Below are 11,803 nucleotides of genomic sequence, written 5' to 3'. Positions count from 1 at the left end.
TCTCAGGGACAGGGCACCATCTGGCACCCTCGCCCCGATCTTTGGAACCTCCACGTGTGGTCCCTAGACGCGAGGAAGACTTAGGTAACCTACCGACTGCGGTGGTTAATACCATCACTCAGGCTAGAGCCCCCTCCACGAGGCGCGCCTACGCCCTGAAGTGGAGTCTATTCACTGATTGGTGCGTCTCTCGCAGAGAAGACCCCCGAAATTGCCAGATTAGTGTTGTGCTCTCTTTCCTTCAAGAGAAGTTGGACAGCAGGCTGTCGCCCTCCACTCTCAAGGTTTACGTGGCCGCCATCTCCGCTTATCATAGCGCGGTAGCTGGCGGCACCGTGGGAAAGCATAACCTGGTCATCCAGTTCCTTAGGGGTGCTAGGCGAATTAATCCATCTCGCCCCCCTCTCATGCCCTCTTGGGATCTCGCCCTCGTTCTCACGAGTCTGCGATCCGATCCCTTTGAGCCACTCGAATCAGTATCTCTAAGATTTCTGTCCCTGAAGACAGCTCTGCTGGTTGCGTTGGCCTCCATCAAGAGGGTCGGGGACCTGGAGGCATTTTCGGTCAGTGACTCGTGCCTGGAATTCGGGCCGGATTACTCTCACGTCATCCTGAGACCCCGCCCCGGTTATGTGCCCAAGGTTCCTACCACCCCCTTTAGAGATCAGGTAGTGAACCTGCAAGCGCTGCCCCCGGAGGAGGCAGACCCAGCCCTTTCTTTACTTTGTCCAGTTCGCGCTCTGCGCATTTATGTGGACCGTACTCAGAATTTTAGATCATCTGAGCAGCTCTTTGTCTGTTATGGCGGTCGGCAGCAGGGAAGTGCCGTATCGAAACAAAGATTATCCCACTGGATTGTGGATGCCATTTCACTCGCTTATTCGAGTCGAGGTCAGCCGTGTCCCCCGGGAGTTCGTGCACACTCCACTCGGAGCGTTGCATCCTCTTGGGCGCGTGCACGCGGCGCCTCTCTAACAGACATCTGTAGAGCTGCGGGCTGGGCGACACCCAACACATTTGCAAGGTTTTACAATCTGCGAGTGGAGCCGGTTTCCTCAAGGGTATTAGGTAACCCTTTGGTGATTGAGGAGACAACTCGGTAGGGTGTTGAAACACGCTTGCTGCGCCATTCTCCCTAACACGGAGGTACGTGCGCCTTTTTTATCTGTCAGTAAAGTTCCCCGTCAGGTGAGCCCTGCAGATTCCTCCGTGGCCCCCAGCACTGACTCAGCGGAGGAGTCACTTGCTGGCCCACTACGTTGTAGGTCTGCCCGCTGGTCAGCCCGCGTTTTGGGTATAGGTGCCTGCTATGCGTGATCCCCACTAGGCGATCCCATATGCTTATTCCGCCACGGTTAAGTCCCCCCCCTGGGCGGACCCGTGTCTTCCCTCTCCGCTAACCACTCTTTTGCTATGCGTACTCCCCCTTTTTAGGGCTAGTCCATATGTAAATTCTGCCATCTATCCCCCCCTTGGGTAACGGATGGCCTCCGCAGCGTCCTCCCTATCGGGATTGCACGCTTCCCAACGTACTGTTGTATTTCCTAGAATTATCTAGATGCTCACGACTTCCCAAAAAATATATCTAAATCCGTAAAACTTCTGTTGAAGTAGGATAAATTAGGGCCAGGGACACGTTGGAGGACCGCGCCCCCCATGATGTGGGTGCGTCACGCTTGCTTGACTATCTCCTCATCGGGGGTGTTGGTAAGGTGCAGTCATTATGGCGCTTTCAATGGGCTCCCAATGCGTGGATTTTACAAATCAAATCCACTTATAGTGCTGAAGTTCCCCCCGAAGGGGAACGTTCGAGGTTACTAAAGTAACCCTTCGTTCCCCGAGGAGGGGAACGGAAGCACTATACTCCGTCGCCATAATGACTGTCCCTTAGCTGTTTGAAAGTCTCTTCAGCTTAAAAGGATGGCGTCTGCTGGCTTCAGGTGTGCTTATATGCTGACATAATTGCAGATGTCGCACACCTGCGCAAGCTTACGCTGCCAATTAATTCATTCATTGGCCCGTTCAATACTCTCCAGACAAGCGGCTTCTGATCCGAATCCTCCCAATGCGTGGATTTTACAAATCAAATCCACTTATAGTGCTTCCGTTCCCCTCCTCGGGGAACGAAGGGTTACTTTAGTAACCTCGAACGTTAAATGTGACAAACCGGACCAAAACCAAAAATGGACCATATCTTCAGTTTTTAATATATAATCGTTAGTTAAAATATTAAAACACTCATTTACATTATCTCTTGAGAAAGTTGCAGTTTTTAGGATGTGACTCATTCCACTAGACATGGGATGATAACTGTGTTCAAGGTATACCGCGGTTTGAAAAAGTCAAGGTTTCAAAACTGTCAAAATTTTCTGCTAGACCGTTCATAAGGTATGAGTACGTTTTTTTTATTTACATATTATTTAGGACAACAGTATCTCTAGCAAAAAAGATGACGTTTTAAATTGTAAAAAGAACAGTGTTTTTGAAACTAATAAAGACAGCAGAAATCAATAACTCATTTAAATTATTTAGCCTGACATGTTTTAAGTGTTTCCCAAATTAAAATATATTGTGTACAAAGAGTAAAAGGTTTTGTTTTTTACCCAGATATATAAAAAATTTATATATTTTAGAGCAGTAATCTCAATACCGTGATACCGTAAAACCGTGATATTTATATCCAAGGTTATCATATACCGTCAGAATCTAATACTGGCTCATGCCTACATTCCACCACCATATTTAAAAGACATTTTACTTTACAAGATGAACAGATTACGGAGTTACATGTTTAGGAATGTCCCAGTTTGTGTGTGATCAAACAAATGAATTCAATCACCGCCTCAATGAGCATCAAAAGCATATTTCTGAATTCTCGTTTGTTATGATGTCACAACCCCCTCCATCTGTGCGCCTGTGTGTGCATGTTTTTTCCAGGCAGGTGAATTGGTTTCAGAAGCTGCTGAGGCAGAAAGCTAATCCCATATAGTCGGTAATTTACAATAATTCAGGACGAATGCACATTTCCTTTTCATTATGCTCGGAGATAACAAACACTTCTTTTTCCAGCGCTGAATAATTCATAATTCTTATTTGTTGGCTGCGTCAAAGGAGTAACGATGTCAGGGTTGCTGGGGACAAGACGGTAAACGGTCAGGCCTATCGGATCACTGGCACTCGGTGTAAATCAACACCGCCAGAAGGAAAAGATGTGGTAATGAGGGCCATTTCTCTCTCCAAATAGGAGCAAAGGACTTATTAGGCCTAATTTTCAAGGACGAACAGAAAACACGGCAGGGTGTCACTTGGCTGAGGTGAGATCTCAGGTTCAATGGGAAGCTGTCGGTTTGGTTGGGGGGTGGGAGAGCTCGCTTGAGACGGGATATTAGCCGGATAAGGAAAACGGTTTAATGAAGGGCAGGGGTCAATGAAATCTGCCAACCTCCTCCATTACCCCAATTACTGACACATCCTCTGTGGCCGCTCCTGGCCGAGGATGCTTATTAAGCCACTATTTGTCAGAGATTAGATAAAGTAGCTGTCAGTCATGTAAGCGGACATCCTTTTGGCTTCAGAAAGAACCCCCTGAAGATGAAAGACAAAGCACTGACAGCCCCCTTTGATATGGCTGCAGATGATGGTGTAATTGGAGTGCCACTGAGATACTCCAGGACTGAGTGACAGCAATTACTAAAGCTCCGAGTGTACGGGATTTCGGCTGAGGTGGTTGGAGAACAGCTGTAGAAGGAAGAAAACAAAAATAATTGAAAAGTAGGTGTCTAGACCTTCGGCGTTTGCTAATTAGTTGGTTTAAACTCCACACTTCCACCACCTTCTCCATGGCCTTTCACACCTTGGTTATCGCCATTTAAAACCACTTTTAACACATTGTGAAACTGATTGACAGATAAATAGAACAATGAATGGATGGATGGATGGATAGTAGGTAAGTAGTTGCTAAAAAATATTTAGAGATAGACTTCATGTTTTTAGTAATGAAAATTCCTAAATGCCTTAAAAAATGTGGTGCTCTATTTTGACAATCCATGCGCAAAGTCCAAAATGCAGGGCGTAAAAGCATTAAGGGCGGGTCAGAATCCACTTTTGCAATTTTAAGGATGGAAAAATCCGCTTTGCGCCACGGCGCATGGTCTAACAGGGTTGAGCTTATTCTCTTAATGAGTTATTAGTGTGTTTTGAGAATAAATTAGAGTCAGATCAGAGTCTCATCTCTCATTCCCTTTAAGAGTCAGTTGCATCGCGCCATAGTGCATTTGCTATTTACATGGTGGACTTTGTAAGTGAAAAAACTGAACACTTCACTAGAGAGAAAACAGTTAAACAGACCATCTGCAGTGCGAGAATAAGAGATGAGCCTCATCATTCTTTACTTTCACTTTCACTCTCGTGGATAGGGAAACGTGTTGTATGCTCATACATCTATTAGCCTACATAATTAATTTCCTTGGGTAAGCGCAAAGATTTGTTTCAAAACTATTTCTAAATTTAGTTCTACTAGCAAACGAATAAATGAGCGATAATAATGAAGTGTGGTCAAAAACTTATATCCAAATACACATGCTATGCCCCATATGGTCCTGACAGGTGGGCAAATCTAAGCTTGTTTTTAATAAAACAAATAAATAATATGCGTATAATAAATACTACTACTAATAATAATAACATCATACAAAAACAAATTGTTATGAATAAACTGAAAAAGCCCCCGAGATGAAGAATGCATGAAAGCATGGTTTTTATATATTTATTTAGGCTAGAAAATAATATTTTTTGTAATATTTTAATCCTTTAATTCTTTTACCTTTAAAAAAAGATATTTGCATATTGCTGTACATCCTGTGTTTATTAAGCAATATGGAAGCGAGGCGCACAAATAGCACGCTCTGCGTTGGACTATAGACCTGATTTGATCTAGTTTATTGAACAGACTATTTTAGTTCCTTATAATAGCATGGTGCCAGCAATGCGCCTCAACATGCCTCCTTTTTTAGACCAGAACGCCCATGGGCGCACATATGAGCACAAATGCATTTTCTATTTAAACAGCGTGTTGCACAGTGTCAAAACGACTCTAGCGCCAAGCTGAAACTAGCAAACAACAATTGCATCGCGCCTTGCGCCTCATTGCGCCGGGTGTATGACAGGGCCGATGGTATTTAAAGCAAATATTGTTACACTGAAGATTCTTTTCTCACCGTAAAAAAGTTCCACACAATTCCATCATGTTGTCTCAACACAAATCAATTAAGTTTACTAAATTTCTTTTACAAATTTAGGTGGATTTAGCGTAAAACATTTAAGCTGTCTTAAAACTACTCAAAAATTGTGTCGATTCAGCTCGTTTTAAATATATTAAATTGCACAACCAGCAAAATATTTTTTGCAGTGTTGCTTAATGACATTAATAACAATAATTAACAATATTAAAAATAGCTAAGAATATTTAGGTAATCCTTGCATTTGTTGTGGCAATTATTTAAGTTTTGGATGAATATTTTTTTTAAATATTCTGAAATCAAATTCTGAGTGACATTAATTGCTAAAAAATTAGAGAACAGTTAAAATAAAAAGATTAATTGAAAAGTAGTTATCTGAACCTCCTTTATTTGTGGCAAGTAACCCAATTTTGCCGAATTAATTGGTTTGAACTCCACACTTCCTTAACCTCCTAGATGCCCTTTCACACCTCAATGTTTAGCTGTCGTCATTTTTAAACCACTTCTAACACACTTGTAGATTTGAAAGGCAGTTAGCGCGCTGTCTTATGAAACTCTATTTGAGTGTTTAACAGTGCCAAAGGTATAGAGTTAAACTATGCAGCGCTAGACAGAAAGAGCTGGTTAGAAACCAATCATAAGCTAAACAGTGACCTCGTTAAATAAAGTTCATAAATATGCAAATTAGAATGTTAACCCAAGGTTTATAAATGTATAGTGTGAACTCAGCAGTCTAATATGAAGGTTAAGTATGGCCTGTGTGAAATTTGTCTTTAAAATATGACATATTTTGTACATACAGTTGAAGTCAAAATTATTTCCCCTCCTGTGATTTTTAAAAAAATTCTTTTTCAAATATTACCCAAATAATGTTTAACAGAGCAAGGATTTTTCACAGCATTTTCTATCATATGTTTTCCTTCTGGAGAAAGTTATATTCATTTTATTTTGACTAGAAAAAAAGCAGTTTTAAGCAATATTTTTTGGTTGTCTACTATTGTCTACGACTATTTTTGGGGTCTACACAGTGGAATGAACCACTAACTTATCCAGCTAGTTTTTTACGCAGCGGATGCCCTTCCAGCCGCAACCCATCTCTGGAAAACATCCAAACACACATTCACACACACACACTCATACACTACAGACAATTTAGCCTACCCAGTTCACCTGTACGGCATGTCTTTAGACTGTGGGGGAAACCGGAGCACCCGGAGGAAACCCACGCAAACGCAGGGCAGTTCGCCAGAAACTTAATGTAAATCAATTACAGCAAAAAGACTGTATTTACCTTTACAGTACCATTTATCTTGCTGTATTGTATATTTTTACTGTAAAAGAGTTATTTTTATAATGCAACTTTAAAATACAGTACCATACTGCATAACTGTCCTACAGTAAAATTCTGTTCATATTACAGTTTACTTCGCAGTAATTACTGCAAATCAACTACAGCAAAAATACTGCATTTACATTTACAGCGGCATTTATCTTGTTGTATATGTATTTACTGTATTGTTTATCTTTACTGTAAAATATATAGTCATTTTCACAAGCAACTTTAAAATACAGTAACACACTGCATAACTGTCTTACAGTAAAATTGAGTTCATATTACAGTTCAGTTTGCCAGTAACTTACTGTAAATCGATGACAGCAAAATATTGATAGATTTACTGCAGCTTTTATCTTGCTTTATATGTATTTACTGTATTATATATCTTTACTGTAAAATATATGCAGTCATATAGTCAACTTTTCAACTTTAAAATACAATAACATACTGCATAAAAGTAAAATTCAGTTTAAATTACAGTCAAATACCTTGTAATTTCCAAAAATCCATAACAGTGTACAATAGGACAATAGACAATATACTTTGCACTTGCATCTTATATTAAGTAGATAAATGGATAGATGGATGGATGGATTCGTAGAAGTATACACAGATGGGTAATTAAAAGCAATGGTAGATATAGCTACACCATTCAAATTCTTGCTCTTTTTCTTTCTTCTTCAGTGGAGCGCAAGACAAACAACATCAACTCCGGCCCGCCCTCCTCATTCTCCACCTGGAAGCAGATGCCCCTTTGGCTCTTCTCTCACGCCCCCAGTGCCCGACGAGTGCCAACATGTGAAATCTCAGGTGACAGTCACCTGGAAGCCTCTCAGCCTCATAACAGCTGTAGGGCCTTGATTGCCTGCCTCGCCCATGTCGGCCCCTGAGCCGCCCACTGGCTCTCTCACATCAATCGGCTGTCAATTCCTCTCAGCCTTAACCAGAAGGCACTCAAGCAGCGAGAAGGAGAGACGGGGAAGGGGGCACACGAGGGAAAAGGCTTTGGGGGGAGGGAGACGAGCAGATGAGAAAGTAGCGGCCGCACTGGCACCAAGGAGAAACGAGGTGCGGGGAGGGGCCGCCGGTCGCCTGCCAATGGTTCAAATTAATTGCTACATAAGGAAAAAATGGGGAGATAATTATTTGTGCTTTCCTGTCAGAGCTGGAGGGGAGATGACCTCATTAACTTGCAGCTTGTACACAATTCAATTACTGAGATATGGAAAATGCATTTTTGATTACTTTGGTGGCTGGGGCTCCATTCATCTCCATTTCTGTCCTCTATGGGTGCCGTGTGTGTTGTGTGTGTGACCAAGACAGCTGGGTTCAGCGCTTAGCGACACTCACTTTGGATGTGTATATGGTGGGATGCCTTAAGTGGCCTTGCTAGATTATGACGCTTCCCCTAATTACTTGCATCAATCATTGTAAAAGAGTGGGAAATATATAGGTTCAGACCTGGTCCTGTGAGTAGATTTGTCATACTGTATGCTCACATCCATGCTAGTCCCAGGTTGGACCCGGTTTTGCTTTCATAACCGTCCATGTGGCTTTGATTCAACAAAGTGCAATGATGTGTCCCAATATATCCAGCCTAAATAGGGTATATGCCAAAGTATGCTAAAAGACTTTTAATTTGCCAGTAACCTTCGTCAAACACTTCCGGTGAACTGTATGCCATTGTAAAATCTGTGCTTTTAAGGTCTGTTTTCTTTAAAAAATCAGTGATCTCCACTGGCATATCTTGTAATATGCGATATAAAGTGGGTCTCAAATTGTATAAGAAGCACTGCATCAAATTTCATTTTTCCCCGCATCGTCTTTAAAATATGAACATTTATTTTACCCCAGTATATTCAATGGAGCTTCTGCAAAATGGCTTTTTGTCTTGTTTTGTGCTTGAGCAACTAAATGAATGCCAAAGTCTATTTAAATGATTATATTTTAATTATATTACAACATCAATGATGTAAAAGGAACAGTGTAAAATGGAAAAAAAAGTCACATTAACTGTTTAAAGGAAGTTCATCAGTATGAGAAGAAGAATGTGTAATGTGTAATGTGTATTTATATAGCACATTTATTGTGTATGGCCATACACCCAAAGCGTTTCACAATCATGAGGGGGGTCTCTCCACCACCAGTGTGCAGCATCTACTTGGATGATGTGATGGCAGCCACAGGACAACGGCGCCAGTGCACTCACCACACACCAACTATTGGTGGAGTGGAGAGACAGTGATAGAGCCAATTTGGTGGAAGGGGTTGATTGTGAGGCCATGATCGTAAGGGCTGATAGAGGGACTTTGGCCAGGACACCGAGGTTACACCCCTGCTCTTTCACGAGAAGTGCCATGGGATTTTTAATGACCACAGAGAGTCAGGACCTCGGTTTACGTCTCATCCGAAAGACAGCGCCCACTGTAGTGTCCCCTTCACTTTTACTGGGGCATTAAGACTCACACAGATCACAGGTTGAGCGCCCCCTGCTGGCCTCCCTAACACCACTTTCAACAGCAACCTTGTGTTACTTAGTGGTCTCCCATCCCTAACCCTAACTCCCATCCAGGTACTGACCAGGCTCAGCCCTGCTTAGCTTCAGTGAGTAACCGGTCTTGGGCTGCAGGGCTGTGGCCATAAACAAGAAACACTAGCACCGCATATACCCTATTCGAAAATAGAATTAGAATATCCTTAAACATATATGTTGAAAAGAGTAAGCCAAAGGTAACTGGATGTTGTATTGTTTATCTTTTGTTAATACACTGAATATCAATTGTTACGCTTTATCATCAGTTAATGTTACTTATTTACTAACATTAATTATGAACAATAGCTAATCTAACTGCTAATATTGCCGACAAAACATTGCACGTTGGAAGTTAAATTGATTAGTACTACAAACGTGGGTGAAAATGTAAACAAACTACAAACATGGCGGACGCGCGCGACCAACCGTCAAGTAGACGTCAAGTAGAGAGGCTTTGGAAAAGTTCTTCGCATGACTGTTAATCAATATATTGCCAACTGGAACATATTTAATCCACGTTTTCCCGCTGTATTTCATCTGCAACAACAAAGTGAACATACATCAAGATATTTTTGGACATCTGAATGCATAGTTATCCAAAGACCTGAAGAGATTTCTCTGCATGAAAGACTCGCAAATGGCAGATTATCTTGCTGCTGCTTCTCTAGTAAGGTAAGTTAGGCAATTAAATATGAAAGAAATGAGGATGATGTGTCGAGATGATTGACAGGGGACGTAAGCAATAGCGATCTGTTAACGAGGTAGTAGTATGCCCCAAAGCTTACATATTTTTCTGTTACACTCAAAAGTGCATACTAGAAACATTACTCTGAAGTTTTGGTTCATATATTTGTCACTTTTATCTCTCATTTAACCACATCCCAAAGGTCCTCTACAATATTAAGTGCATGTAGACAGTCATTTCAGAGATTGTATTCACGATGCTTCATAAATCGGCCACATTAGATGCACAGAATGTAAACAAAACCATCAAACAATTGAAACGTGCAAATTTTCTGATGAAAATCATCAATTACTGTTTTGGGCTGTATACAGTCATTTAAGTATTCATGCAGCTTCATATGACTACAGTTTAGTTTAGCACCTCAAAGTCACATGAAATGTTTTGTCAATATTTTTGGGTCCTTTTTTTGACTTTGAATGTCTTGGGCCTATTGCTGTAAATGGAGGATATGGCGAGTGCTCTCAGATTTCACCTCCGAAAACTCAATTTGTTCTATTAATATTAACTAAGGTCTCTGGTTATTAGAATGACAAGAACGTGAGTAATTATTTAGGTGAACTAACCTTTTAATGAGCTGTTGTGTCTCAGGATGTTGTAAAATATCCCAGACTTTTGTTTACTGCAGTAATGCATTATGACAACTGTACATAGGATTGATTCACAATTTGGGGGGTTGGGAGAGGGTCCTGCATTCCTAGATGAGTCCATCTAAGGAGAAATTGTCCATTTACCCATCAGGTTGGATTGTTTGGCAGAGATAGATCCCCTATAGCAGAAATTGTGGGTTCTATCCTCAAATTGCAGGAGCTCAGACAATTGCCTGGCCCTATATGCTTTTGATTAAGAGTCTCCTGAGGTAGAAGTGATGCTGATAAAGAGTTCAAAAAGTCTTTTATTTCAGTATATCACTATACAAAAAGTATATATTCACTGCATTACTTATAAGAACGTCCTCAGTTGTTCTGTGCAGGTGCCACAAAGAGTTGTTTGTGTGTGGAGGAACATTTTATTACGCAGAACAAAAGATCTCAAGTTGTTTTGAACAGATTATTGAAATTGGAGAAGTTTGAGATCAAAAACTGCTGGAGTGCCGCAGGGAGTCCCAGGAGTGTCTCACTTCAGATGCTGGATTTCCGTTAGATAAGTTTTGCAAACTAGGTTTTTGAAACTGAAATGACAACTAAAATGACATTATATTGAAAGACAATTGTTTAAGTGATTCAAGGAAGTCAAAAGTTCAACCCAGCACTGAATCGCTTGCACAGATTCATATTACAGTAGATTACACTGTATATCGACCGAGTTCACCATTGGCTGACAGACATCTAGTTTAATCTCCTGATATGAGGTCAGGTAAACCCCATCCTGAATGTGGTAGCTAATGTATTGTAGGTGTTATTAATGCAGGATTGGAACTAAAAATAACACCAGCTGTGTCATTTCCAAAAGGCAGAGGTAATCTGCTTCTGTGGATTTGCTGTTGGGGTAAAACAATGCGACTCTAGTTTTCCTTCATGCATATCCAAATAAGTATTGTAATTGAAATCTCACTGTGTGGTTGTTTTCACAGACCGCTGAGCTCTGTTATTATCCATTTCTATACATAGACGGCACCACTGGCTAACACAGAAGTAATAGGAGGCAGTAATGCCCATGTATTATTTAAGAACAAATACTGGGCTGCATGATTCTTTTCAAGTTGGACTGATTATCTGAGGTGATGACTTATAAGGCACTTGTGCTAGCAATGCTAACATTAGCGGCTAACAAAAACAGTTTGGTATGTATGTGAATTAGTTCTGTTTTAATTCACACGTTTTACAAGAAAGTTTTGGGCTCCAAAAAGTTTCTTTGCTAGATTGCGAAGTGGGTAGTGCTGTCGCCTCACAGCAGGAAGGTCGCTCGTTTATGCCTCAGCTGGGTCAGTTGGCATTTCTGTATGGAGTTTGCAT

At 41.2% G+C, this 11,803-nt stretch overlaps 3 protein-coding genes across 34 annotated transcripts in view; 2 read left to right on the top strand and 1 right to left on the bottom strand.

Annotated features, from left to right (window-relative positions):
• Window positions 1-2,307, top strand: part of LOC147830838 (uncharacterized) — a 688,366-nt gene extending 686,059 nt beyond the window's left edge. The window contains exon 3 of the mRNA XM_087312755.1: window positions 2,297-2,307. Coding sequence (XP_087168881.1) covers window positions 2,297-2,307 — 11 coding nt within the window. The remainder of the gene's footprint in view (window positions 1-2,296) is intronic.
• Window positions 1-11,803, bottom strand: part of LOC147830837 (uncharacterized) — a 217,932-nt gene that overhangs the window by 25,529 nt on the left and 180,600 nt on the right. The window contains exon 11 of one of the 2 annotated variants that reach the window (XM_087312024.1): window positions 2,522-3,738. The exons of the other annotated variant lie outside the window; for it this stretch is intronic. The gene's annotated coding sequence lies outside the window, so the exon portion shown is untranslated. Of the gene's footprint in view, window positions 1-2,521; window positions 3,739-11,803 lie in introns of those variants that run through there. 2 annotated transcript variants of the gene reach the window in all.
• Window positions 9,155-11,803, top strand: part of pax6a (paired box 6a) — an 82,236-nt gene continuing 79,587 nt past the window's right edge. For 16 of the 31 annotated variants that reach the window (XM_087310306.1, XM_087310314.1, XM_087310304.1 and 13 more), the window contains exon 1: window positions 9,502-9,778. The gene's annotated coding sequence lies outside the window, so the exon portion shown is untranslated. Of the gene's footprint in view, window positions 9,779-11,803 lie in introns of all 31 variants that reach the window. The other 15 variants (XM_087310333.1, XM_087310343.1, XM_087310329.1 and 12 more) reach the window with 12 other exon arrangements.

The sequence above is a fragment of the Danio rerio genome, chromosome 25, assembly GCF_052040795.2.
Source record: "Danio rerio strain M-AB ecotype USA chromosome 25, GRCz13ab, whole genome shotgun sequence".
NCBI lineage: Eukaryota > Metazoa > Chordata > Actinopteri > Cypriniformes > Danionidae > Danio > Danio rerio.
Note: the sequence above shows the minus strand (reverse complement) of the source record. Positions and strands in the feature narration are given on the sequence as shown.